At 46.5% G+C, this 12,966-nt stretch overlaps 1 protein-coding gene across 3 annotated transcripts in view; it reads right to left on the bottom strand.

Moving 5' to 3' along the window:
* Nucleotides 1-12,966, bottom strand: part of TLL2 (tolloid like 2) — a 148,383-nt gene that overhangs the window by 44,521 nt on the left and 90,896 nt on the right. For all 3 annotated transcript variants that reach the window (XM_047761818.1, XM_047761819.1, XM_047761820.1), the window contains 2 exons: nt 9,281-9,459; nt 8,266-8,371 (listed from right to left, as the gene is read on the bottom strand). In XM_047761818.1, the coding sequence (XP_047617774.1) occupies nt 8,266-8,371; nt 9,281-9,459 (285 nt within the window). The remainder of the gene's footprint in view (nt 1-8,265; nt 8,372-9,280; nt 9,460-12,966) is intronic.

The raw sequence follows: 12,966 nt of genomic DNA on the forward strand, positions 1-12,966 counted from the left end.
TCTGCCACCTGGCTGAGCTTGGACCAGTCCCTTTCCTCGCTGTGCCTCAGTTCACCCCTCGGAACGAAAAGACCTTGGCCTCGATGGTCGTGGGAGCCCCTTCTAACTTCACATCTTATTCTGTACCGATGTGAGTGCGAACTCTCAAATGAGCAAAGCAGACAAATGTTCACCAGGATGCCTGGCTGAGGACCGGCCCTACTCACACCTTAATGTTGTAGGTGTGGGGTACCCCCTGCCCGAGCCTCCCACACTGCTCCAAGACTCCCAGGGCTGGGACCTCCCCTGGAGGGGAGGGCCTTCTCTTGAAGGGATACCTTCTCTGGTTACCACTCTATTCCTTTCTGTCCCTTCTTAACCACATTTCTGGAAAGACTGTCTCCATTCCCTGTCTGCTGCCTACCTCTCCTTCACTCTTCGATCCAGCTGCAACCCGATCACATCAGCAGTGGTCACCAGTCCCCGCCAACTGGCAGGTGGCACGCGCCCTTGTCAACCTCACCTGCCCTCTCTGCGGCGCTGCCACCTCTGCCCACCCCCACTCCACTCCCACTTGGCCTCCCTTCTCCCTGGTTCCCAAGGCACTGCTCTCTCTGGGCAGTAAGTTGGGATCCGCTTCTTCCGCTTTCCGGGAGTGCCGTCCCTTGGGTCTGTGCCCTCTCCCTCTTCTCTCCTGCTCCACCTGCTCCTTTGGGTTTTAACCAACACCTAGAGGCTGACAGCTAATTCTGATTCTGGCCCTAGAACCTTCTGCTAAGACAGATGTCTAGTGACTCCTCTACTGTGCTATCTTGCAGAGCTCTTAAAACCAACTCCTCCAAAACCTAACACGTTCCATTCTCCTGCTCCTTCCACGAACCTGCCTCCTGAGACTGAATCCGAAGGTGCCCTTGGCTCTGTCCATTCCCTTCCGGTCCTTTTTTCTTTTCTTTTTCAATGGCTGCACGCACAGCATATGGAAGTTCCTGGGCCAGGGACTGAATCCGAGCCGCAGCTGTGACCTATGTTGGATCCCTTAACCCACTGCATTGGGCCCGGGATCAAACCCGCACCTCTGCAGCGACCCAAGCTGAGGCAGGCAGATTCTTAACCCACTGCACCACAGCAGGAACTCCGTCTCTCCTGCTCCTTTGCCAAAGCAGGAAATCAGGTCCACAGCACCATCCATACAGCCTTTGAATCCATGCCCTCCTCATTCCAGACCATTGCCTTAGCCATCTGTGTCCCGGTCCTGAACTCTTTCAGTAGCTTCTCCACTGGCCTCCCTGCTGTAGATGCAGCTGCCTCTGCTCCTCGTGTTATGCTGCAATGCGATCATCCTGAAATGCAAGAGGCATGTGCCCACTCCTCTTAGAAGCCTTCACTGGCTTTTCATCAGCACCTAGATCTCCAGGCCTGTGGCTTGAGGCTTCTGCCTTCCTCTCCTGATGCCTCCACCGCACTCATTATCAGAAGCAACCTCATACTCCTGCCAGCACCCAACATGCCCTTCAATAAGGGTCCTCTGCCAGGGCTGCCCTCCTCCCATCTTCTTGACAAGCAGCAAACTCCTGTTCATTCTCTAAAACCCCATCAGATGGTTTTCCCTCTTTAAAGTCTTCACTGAGCCCTTTCTCTTTCTTTTCCTTGTGGCTTTTTTTTTTAAACAGAGACTTTGTTTTTTAAATTTTTATTTATTTATTCATTTTTTGTCTTTTCAGGGCCGCACCCACGGCATATAGAGGTTCCCAAGCTGGGGATCAACTCGGAGCTGTGGCTGCAGCAACATAGGATCAGAGCCACGTCTGTGACCTACACATCTCACGGCGAGGCCAGATCCTTAACCCACTGAGCGAGGCCAGGGATCCAACCCACGTCCTCATGGATACTAGTTGGGTTCATTACCGCTGAGCCGTTAGGGGAACTCCCTTCCCTGAGTCCTTTCTATTCCCTCTTCTGGGTCTTATTTGTCTAGCTTCTACTTATTATACTGTTTTTTTTTTTTTCCTTTCTTTCTTTTTGGTGTCATGGTAATTGTCTTCTCTGCTAAACACTAAGTTCATCCAGCAGAAAGTCTGGGTCCTTCATTTCTGCCCTTAGGGACTGAAGCATAGCAGACCTCAAGAAATGCTTCCTGAATTAACTTACACAGTCAAGATGGGATACTGGCATCAAAAGATTTTGCAAAATAGCTATTGTTACTTTTATTTTATTTTATTGCTTTCTTTTCTTTTCTTTTCTTTTTTTTTTTTTAGGGCCACACCTGCAGCATATGGAGGTTCCCAGGCTGGGGTCGAATCGGAGCTGTTGCTGCCAGCCTACGCCACAGCCACAGCAACACAGGATCCGAGCCGCATCTGCGACCTACACCCCGGCTCACAGCAACTCCGGATCCTTAACCCACTGAGCAAGGCCAGGGATGGAACCTGCATCCTCACAGATGCTAGTCAGATTTGTTAACCACTGAGCCACTACGGGAACTCCGCAAAATAGCTATTTGTACTAAAAAGGAAGTGCAAAAATGCTTGGTATCTAATTATTAGCTGGTCTCCACTTTCTCTTTTCTGTCTCTCTTTCCAACATTTCCTTCTCCCTAAGTTCTGCACTACCTTGGAAAATAGATATTATCCTCATTTCTCCATTTTTGTGTTTGTATATACTCTTTTCCTAAGTCAGATTTCAGGCTCACTTTCTTTCCAACATTGGCACATGGGAGCCTGGATCATCTGCCAATGACCTCTTCATCACTGCTCTCCCCAGCCTTTTCATCGCTGCTCATCCCTGCCTGTGCCTCACTAGTTCCTGCTGCCTCATCTCTGGGTCCTTTAAAGAAACTTTGGTGGAGTCTTTGTTCTCCCTCACTGACCTCACCCAGTTTGAAACTACTAGTGAGAAACTCTACAAGCAGCTCTAAATCCAATCACCTATGAACTCAAAAATGGGTATTTCTGCCCTAACATAAAATGTGTTTGCTTGTAATTGTTTTTTTACTTCCCTGGAGAAAGACCCTGTGCTGCACAAAATGTGAGGCTCCGTGCAAGCTCTTGGCAACTCAGGCAAACTGACCCTGCAGAAGACTATGCAGTGTCGGCGACAGGGCCAGCAGCCCGCTGTGCAGAGAGCGTGTACGCACACTTGCTGGTGTTCACAGGACCCTGGCTGGACCCTTTAAATGCATCATTTCATTTAATCCTCAGAACACCCTAGGAAGCAGGTGCCATTGTTACGAGGGTTCCTTGCTATAGGTGAGAAAACCAAGCCTGCAGGGCTAAAGGACTCACCCCGAGTACAAAGCTAGGGATGGGGAGCTGGCATTGGGACTGAATGCAAGCAGGCCTGGAGCCTGCCTCCTGGCATCTTGCTCCCTCCAGCCAGTGTTTCCCACCACCCAAGAAATGGGTCTTAATGCACGTTAGATACACACTAGAGTTTGGAAGATTGGAGACTTTAAAAACCAAAGCGGCAGGAACAACCTTGGCTCACACTCAGCTGGCTCTATGGGCTGAGACCCCCTCCCTGACACGTCCCCAAGCCGTCAGCACAGCGGTGGGCTCTGGAAGATGTTTACTGTGAGAGACGTCCCTGTGTAAACTGCTGCAATTACAACCCCCCTTTTATGTAGGGCAACTCTTAGCATTGACATTCTGCTAAACTAAGAAAAGGTTTGGCAGATGCCCTTAAGGAATAAAACTGTCAGCCCTGAGTTCTCCAAACAAAGAAGCCCCTGGACCAGAGAACTATCGCCTCATCTCCTGGACTCTTGCCCAACAAAGCCTCCAAAGACACCATTCCCCACAGCCTGGGTCCAACTCAGGGGAGGAGGGAGGAACCACAATAAACTAGGGGGAATAAACTTGGAAGAAGACAGCTCAATCGTAAAGACTCACGAAGCCTGGGTTTCCCATCAGCAGAAGCAGCATTTGCCCCCGAGATGAACAAATGTTCTAGAGGCCATTTTCTGCTCTTTTAAAGAAACAGAGATGCGGTGAAGACCAGCTCCAGGGGATGTGTGATCAAGAGGACTGACGCAGAGTCAGGGAGGAAGACGCCCTGAGAAAGATGCCATTGCTAAACACCCCCACTGAACAAAGTCATTTTCTGAAAATCCGTGCAGAAAATTGGCAGAGGGCAATGGTACAAAACAGGTTTGCCGAAACCACGCTCAACTCTGGGGCAGAGGGTGTGAGGGTAGCTGGGGTAGATGGTTAAAATAACGAACCCATGCCTCCTCGTAGCCACATCCCTTAGCAACGTGAAGTTGCTACTCCTCCCATTAAGAGGTAGAATCTGTTTCTTCATCACTTGAATCTGGGCTGGCCTTGTGCCTTGCTCTGGCCAACAGGTTGTGACAGAGGTGAGGTCATGCATGTTCTGGAGACTGGGTCTTCTTGCAGTTTCCCAGCTTACCCTCTAGGAACTCTGAGTTCCCACATGGTGAAAAGCCCAGACTAGCTCATTAGAGGATGGGAGGCCGCATGGAGGAGAACCGAGGGGCCCCAGTGGACAGGTGGCACAATGGCCCGACCTGGCACTGGTCATCGTCCAACTGAATGGCACCGCCAAAGGAGTGATCACAGGCAAGACCAGAGAAGAACACCTCAGAAGGACCCACAATGTCACCAAAAATAAGTTGTTATATAAACAGTTAAGGGGGTGGATTGTTCCGCAACAATAGATAACCTCGTGGTAGCAGAAGGGAAAGTCTGCCTCCCTCCCAAGCCTCCTCTGCTCTGCGCTCACCCAGCCACCCATGGCACCCGCGTGCTGCCCCCCGGCCAACCTCCCTTCTAGGGACACTTTTGATGGGGAACTATTATTTCACGGGCTTGGTCCACGGGTTTCCATGGGTCTGTGCTAATAAAATGCTTTCCATTGACTACAATATTAAAATGGCTATCTCCTGAGGGGCAAAAGGGATGGCATTATGGGTTAGAAATCACAGAGAAAAAATAAAGAACGTTTTCCTGGAAAGACAAGAAAAGAAATGCTGGCACCAGAAGACAGTCCATCTGCATTCTTACCCTGGCCCCTGGCTTCAGAGCTTTGCACGGTATCAGGCACATCAGAGACACAGAAGGCAATACAGTTTCAACCACCCATTAATAGCAATTCATCCAGAATGTCCTGCCTAGTAGATACGTGCAGATTCTCCTTAATGAATGACATTGTATTTGCACAGTGGGGAGCCATGCCTTGGGGATGATGGACACCTCTTCCCTCACCTAGTCCCCAGCCCTGAGGATCTCCCTGCCTCCTCTGACTCATTCATTAACTTATTCATTTGACAAATACTTATTGAACAACTACTCTGTGCCAGGGATTGTGGTGGGTGCTGGGGACTAGAAGAGAATGACAGTCTCTATCCTCCAAGACTCAGTCTCGGGGGTTCCTATCGTGGCTCAGTGGTTAATGAACCCAGCTAGTATCCATGAGGACGCAGGTTCTATCCCTGGCCTTGCTCAGTGGGTTGGGGATCTGGTGTTGCCATGAGCTGCAGTGTAGGTCGAAGACGTGGCTCAGATCTGGCGTTGCTGTGGCTGTGATGTAGGCCGGCAGTCGTAGCTCCAATTCGACCCCCGCCTGGGAACCTCCATATGCCGCTGGTGCGGGCCCTAAAAAAAGCAAAAAAAAAAAAAAAAAGGGATTCAGTCTAGCGAGGGAGAGGGAAGTACAACAGATAAATATTAATAAATGTGTAAGAATAAGTAATAGATGAGTTATAAAGCAATTCAAAGACTTTTGACAGTTATAAAAACAAGACTCCAGGTACAAACTTCTCCCTTGGATCAATTTGACCCTGATTCCCTAAAAAGATCAATACTTTGGCTCTACTTAGTAGCCTGCTACCCCTGGGGCTGACGTGACGCAGGCTAGCTATTCCCCGCAGTGTTTCCCACACCTGAGTCAGCCCAGCTCCACACACAAGCATCCCACCTGCAACACGCGCAGAGTGGGGTGCTCACCCCGCCTCCCATAGCCCCCACAGTAGGTCCCTCAATGCCTTAGTTTCCCGGCGTGGATGAAGAAGGCTTAGATTTCCACATGGCCATGAGCGTGACCATATCCGTCAATCCTTCACCCATTCCAATTAAGAAATTACAGTATGAAATGTTGAGCCAGGAGTTCCTGTTGGGGCGCAGTGAAAACGAATCCGACTAGGATCCATGAGGATCCCTGGCCTCCCTCAGTGGGGTAAGGATCCGGCATTGCCATGAGCTGTGGGGTAAGTCGCAGAAGCAGCTCAGATCCAGCATTGCTGTGGCTGTGGCGTAGGCCGGCAGCTGCAGCTCCAATTTGACTCCTAGCCTGGGAACCTCCATATGCCAAGGGTGAGGGCCCCTGCCCCCATGAAATGTTTGAGCTGGAAGGGCTCCGGAACATCTAGTCCAACTCTTTCTTGAGGGAAGAGAGGTCCAGGGAGGTGGGGACTTGACCCTGCTCGCCGCTGCCCCTAATTACTGTCTAGAGCTCCCTCAACCGCAAGGTGCGTGGGAGAACTGGGACTGGAATCCAGCCTTTGACTCTCAGGTCAGTGGTCTCTTCGTGACATCGCATCGCCCTCTATATCTTCTGAGAAAGAGCCAGGAGAAGAGTAAAGAGAACAGGGCAGGTCGCTCCTGTGCCAGCTGTTCAGAGATGCTGACTTCAACCAAATTCCACCCGTTAGAGCTCCAGAGAGCTCCGGCCTGGGTAAAGGATGATCATAATTAACCCAGCTGTGTGGCCAGAGGAACTTGGGAGGCTGAGGGTTGGAGCATCTGTCCCAGGGTTCTGTGACTGCATCAACAGGATGCTTTCAGCAGCCTTACCCAAGAGCCAAGCAGCCTGGGTAAATAGTTTCCATTCTACTCGCAAGAGCTGTGTGGCTCCTGAAGTTTCTTTTGCTCTTTATGGACATAGAGACTCATGAATTGGACTGTCTCCTTCTTTCCTGTGACTTGCTAGGAAACATAGAGCAGGATTTGCTGCCAACCCCAACAAAAGGGACATGACTTTATGGCCTATATTCTGAATCCCAAATTGATTCCAAGCTTCAACTCAGCTACTTGGCCTTAATTTCTCCCTCCCCCATTCCCAAGATTCCTCACCTATTTTGTTTCTCATATATATTGGGGATCACCTCATATCTTTTTCTAATGGTTCAATAAATACACGCAGGCACAAACAAAAAGCAAACAAGCTGCTTTTAAGAAGAGACTGGGGAAAAAATTCCAAGAGAGAAAACATTTGCCCTGTATCTCCTTTAATGCAAGAGTGGAAAGATTTACAAAACTGGGACTAGCGGGGGAAAACTTCTATATAGAAAAGATTTAGATGATCTAGAAGCAAGGGCAATGTGGAAAATACTTAGCACCATGTCCAGCACAGCACTAACTCATCAAAACAGATCCTGCTGATGCCAGCTGTAAATATCTGCTCTGGACACACTTGGGGACACCAGTCACCATCATGCCTGACTAGCAGGCAGGAGACCTGAATCTTTGTTCTTATTCTGACCCCAGCTACCCGTGCACCCTCGAGCTGGCTGGAGTCTCATTTTCTTCACCTCTAAAATGAACCCACATGGAGTTCCCCTTGTGGCGCAGCAGAAATGAATCCAACCAGTAACCTTGAGGTTGCAGGTTCGATCCCTGGCCTCACTCAGTGGGTTAAGGATCCGGCGTCGCCATGAGCTGGGGTGTAGTTCGCAGACGTGGCTCAGATCCCGCATTACTGTGGCTGGGATCCTGCGTTGCTGTGGCTGTGGCTGTGGCGTAGGCCGGTAGCTGTGGCTCTGATTGGACCCCTAGCCTTGGAACCTCCATATGCCATAGGTACGGACCTAAAAAATAAAATAAAATAAAATAAAATAAAATAAAATAAAATAAAATAAATCCACAATTTACCGCCTCCCCAGCTCTGGCACAGTCTAGGAGAACTGGTAAGTGCCACCATGCTTACACCAAGGACGCACTTTAGAAGATACCCCTACCCACTGGAGATTTTACACAGAGCCTCTAAGTTATTATCCTGGCCAACCTCTCCATAATTTCCCCTTTCCAGTTTGCTGCTTGTGACACTAGGGCATGATGGAACACCAGCTTCACAATGGGATTCAATCTTATTAGCGGGAACCTGATTAGATTATATTTCACTGCAGCCCAGAGGCCACTGTATTTCAAGGACAGACATGCCAACTGTGCTAGGAACATGCAGAGACCCGTGCTCCGCAGACCTCCAGGAATCCGACCCAAGCCTGCGGCAGGCATAGTATAACACACACGAGGCATAAGCATAGATTCCGACCTTGAGAAGGTGTTCCGGGCGTAGTGCATGATGCTGTCAAAGTCGTACGTCTCTCCCAGAGAGCTCACTTCCCCAGCTTCCATTTTTAAGAAATTATACTCCTGACCTGTGACACAACACTCTGTTAAGGCCTTTGAAAACCAAGGCAGGCACCTGAAAGGAGGCAGAGAGGGGAGAAGGAGGGCCCATAGCAACTTCCGAGAGCTCTGTTAGCCCAGTCACTCAAGTGACAGGCTTGGTGGTGGTTCTGTTTTTTTTTTTTAATAGATTGGAAGCTTAAAATTTAGAACAGCCCTATGTTGTCCCAGCCCCACCAGCCAAGACCCCTCTCAAAATCCACGCAAAACTCTTAAACTAAGTTTATATACAGGTTAGTGATCAACCTGATTGCGCAAAAAATATTTTGTTAAAAATCTCTAATCTTGCTATTAAAGGGACACAAGAAAGCAAATCCAAGAGTTAAGTTCAATCCCAAATTCACAATTCAGACTTTCGAAAGCACTTTTAAGGCAACCATATTGTTCAACCAGCCACGTTCACGTTCAGTATGAAGGGCTGTATAAAACTGTTTAACAGGAGGAGATATTTTTTAAAAATCTAGACACTTTCTCTGTCTCGGGATAGGCAGACATAGTGTTTTTTTCCCTTGTACTTGTGTTCAAATTATGTTTCAGTGTCAAAAATATGTGTTGCCTAGGTCAGCCAAAATGAGTCTTTGGAAAGCAACCAGGACAACTCTTTTTATTGGCTTATCAGCTTTGATGCTGCAACATTGTTTTGATCGATTCTGTTCCTGTTAGGGTTTCACTGTCCTTTACAACACGGAAAGTCATTTCACGTCTGCTCAACCTACCAGCTCTGAAAGGGCCACAGACAGACAGTGCTGGTGACAAAGGCCTCCGTACTTACGGATGAGTGGTGGTCAGCTCCCAGCAACCCCCTCTCCACTCTCCTCTGACCCCATGGATGCCACCTGCCTGACCGGTGGCTTCTAGTCTCCATACAAACTCCTTACCTGGCTGGATGTTTTCTCTGATGATGGTGACATGCTGGTCTCTGTCTGGCCGGGTGTGTTCATGCCAGAACCCGACCACATGGCCCAGCTCGTGTGCTACAATGCCAAATTTGTCACAGTTTTTCCCAATAGATATGGCTTGCGGGCCTCCTCCGCGGCGCCCAACATAGGAACAACAGCTGGACAATCGCAGAAATACCCAGGTCAGCAGATCAAGGAATGGCAAGAGTCTAACGCCCCTCCCTCCGTGTGTGTGCATTTGTGTGTGTGTGTGTGTGTGTGTGTGTGTGTCTAAAAGAAACACAGACTTTGAGAGCTGAAAACAATCTCATTATTCAACTTCCCTCCCAAAACAGGACTTCCCTTGAAAAATGGTTCCTGACCTTTTTGGTGGTCATGGGTCCACCGGAAAATCTGAAGAAAGATAGGGCCTTTCTTCCAGGAAAAATGCAAATACCCTCCCCCATGCAATACCCTCCCCCACCCTTCTACCCTCAAGTCTGGGCCACACATCTCTGATGACAAGGAGGAGACAATGGAAGGAGCTGGCTGACAGGAATCTTTTTTTTTTTTTTTTGGAGGGTGGCTGCACTCGTGGCATGTGGAAGTTCCTGGGACGTGGATTGAACCCTTGCGCCACATCACGCAACCCAAGCCACGGCAATGACGATGCTGTGCCACAAGGGAACTCCCAGACATGAGTCTTTATGCTATTATCAGAGGAGCTTCAGCGATGACTCCCCTTCTGGGCATAATTACTTTTAAAATATACATTCATTATTCCTAATGTAGCAAGGTATAAAAAATTTTAAATGGCCCATAATCCCACCACGCATTTAATTTGTATAAAACATTTAAAAAATACATGCCCGTATTGCAAGAGTTTTAAGTATTAAGGCTCCAAAGATAACTATAGTTAACAGTTCTTCAAGAAAATGTAATACATCTATATACCTATATATGAATTTTAATTACAAAATACACCATGTACTTTGTCCATCTTGCCTTTTTTCCTCCTTAATTTAGAGATCTCTTTATAATAGCATATGTAAATCTCTCTAATTTTTCTGTCAAAGCAACATAGTATTAAAATCTATTTAATCAGTCCCCTATTTTTTTTTTTGTCTTTTTACCTTTTCTAGGGCTGCTCCCTCGGCATATGGAGTTCCCAGGCTAGGGGTCTAATTGGAACTATAGCCACTGGCCTACGCCAGAGCCACAGCAACTCGGGATCCGTGCCGCGTCTGTGACCTACACCACAGCTCCCGGCAACGCCGGGTCGTTACCCCACGGAGCAAGGGCAGGGACCGAACCCGCAACCTCATGGTTCCTAGTCGGATTCGTTAACCACTGCGCCACAACGGGAACTCCTTTTTTTTTTTTTTTTTTTTCAGTCTCCTATTAATGTACATTTAGGCTGACTCCAGTTTTTGCTGTTTAAGCAAAGCCTCAGGGGAGAGAAAGACAGAACAAACAAACAAAATGCAAAACAACCATTGGGGTCTCACTTATTCTCGGTATCCTAGCAATGGGATTAGTGGATGAAAGCATATATGTATTTGATGCTACTGAATGTGACACTGTGATAGAGACTACTAAATGACAGATACTACTACAGTGCAATCCCCAATGTTGTGTCTTTTTATATGTCCACTAATGGTATATTAAAAAGTCCTATTTCCCCACAACTGGGCCAGCACTGGTTTTGCCAAACGATTTTTGCCAATTTGATAGGTGAAAAGCGGTATTTCACTGGACTGAGGTTGGACAGTTTTTCATGTTTTATGTGACATTTATATTTTTTCCTTGTGAGCTATAAGATCGAATCTTTCCCCAATTTTCTTTTGTGGTGTCCACCTTTTTATTTACTAATTCATAAGAACCCTTTGTAAATGAGGGAACAAGTCTTTGACTATCAAACGTGTTAGGAATATTTTTCTCCCTTTGTTATTTCTCAGTCGACTTTGTTTTTTATGTGGTGTTTTGGCCATATAGCATTTTAAAATTTTAACGTAATGTCTTTATTTTCTTATGTCCTGCTTAGAAAGGCCATTTACATTCCAAGATTGTAAGTAAAATCCACTGTCACTTCCTTGTGCTACTTTTCAGATTTCTGTATTTTTGTTTGTTCTGCCTTTCTCTCCCCTGAGGCTTTGCTTAAATAGCAAAAACCGGAGTCGGCCTAAATGTACATTAATAAGAGACTGATTAAATAAATTTTAAGTAAGTAAAGCTAATTTTAGCTTTACTTTCTTCACAATGAGCTATTTAATTATTGCAAGATTCAAACATGCCAACTGACTAATCCATCTTTTACTCATTTAAAATACTACCTAAATTCTTGCATAAGCTATTTATTTGAAATTTTGTTCCCTATGTCTATTTTTATTGTGTTCCAGATGATTTTGATTGTTAGTATATTCATTTGCATGTTAATATCCTATATGTCGGGATAGAACATCAGGCCTCTTGCCCTCCCCCGCCTCTGTCCCTGTCACTCCTGTTTGTCCTTTCCCTCCCTCCCTCTCTGTTATTTCTACACAGTCATTCCTCCAGAAAAACTCTCATTTCATTTGTTTGAGCTCTAAAAAATATATACATACATTTAAATCAGAATGGCATGACTTTATACATTGTTTTAGGAAGTTCTGACATCTTTGCTATGTTGGATATTTCCATACCAAGAAACGTTATGCATTTTCATCTTTTTTTTACAGTTTCCTTAGAGTTTTGGCATTTTCTTCTGGTCTGGAAGAAAGACCAGGCAGGTCTGGCATATTTTTGCCTTTTTGTTAAGTTTATTCTTAGATATGTTATCTCCTATATTCTATTAAAGCTATGATTTTTCCCCCATTACAATAATACATCAAAGTACTTCATTAAAGGAAAAGTAATTAATTTTTGCTTATTAATTTTGAAAGTAGTCACCTTAACAGAGTCTTCTTTTGTTTCTGATAGTTTTTCAAATGTCTCTGGTTTTTTGGGGTTTTTTTTGGCTTTTCTAGGGCTGTACTAGCGTTCCCAGGCTAGGGGTCGAATACGAGCTGTAGCCGCCGGCCTACGCCAGAGCCACAGCAACGCGGGATCCGAGCCGCATCTGCAGCCTACACCACAGCTCATGGCAATGCTGGATCCTTAACCCACTGAGCAAGGCCAGGGATCGAACCTGCAACCTCATGGTTCCTAGTCGGATTCATTAGCCACTGAGCCATGACGGGAACTCCATTTTTCTGTTTTTTTTTTTTAGGTACATGTCACATGAGCTTTAAACAATACAGGCCAAACCTTATTCCTGCGAATATTCATTTTATCTCTTTCTCTTGTCTAATTACGACAGCTAGAATTTCTAGAAAAACAAAATTAAAGAATTGTGGTGAACACGACCATCTTCAACTTGTTCCTGATTCTAACAGAAATGCTTCTAGAATCATCATCGATAAGCATGATGTGGGCTTTTGGAATATATGGATTTCTCTGTGTGTGTGGTGTGGGGGGGGGGGGAGTTAGGGATTTATCCGTGACATCTACCCCTGTATTACTTTGATTACTTTTTTAAAACAACAAAGGCATGTTGAAATGTGCAGATGACTTTTTAGCATCTCCTGCGACACGAATATGGTTTCTCTCCTTTGATCTCTCAGTCTGTGGAATCATGAGAATAGCTTTCCTATCATCGAACCAGTCTT

The sequence above is a fragment of the Phacochoerus africanus genome, chromosome 15 (assembly GCF_016906955.1).
Source record: "Phacochoerus africanus isolate WHEZ1 chromosome 15, ROS_Pafr_v1, whole genome shotgun sequence".
Lineage (NCBI taxonomy): Eukaryota > Metazoa > Chordata > Mammalia > Artiodactyla > Suidae > Phacochoerus > Phacochoerus africanus.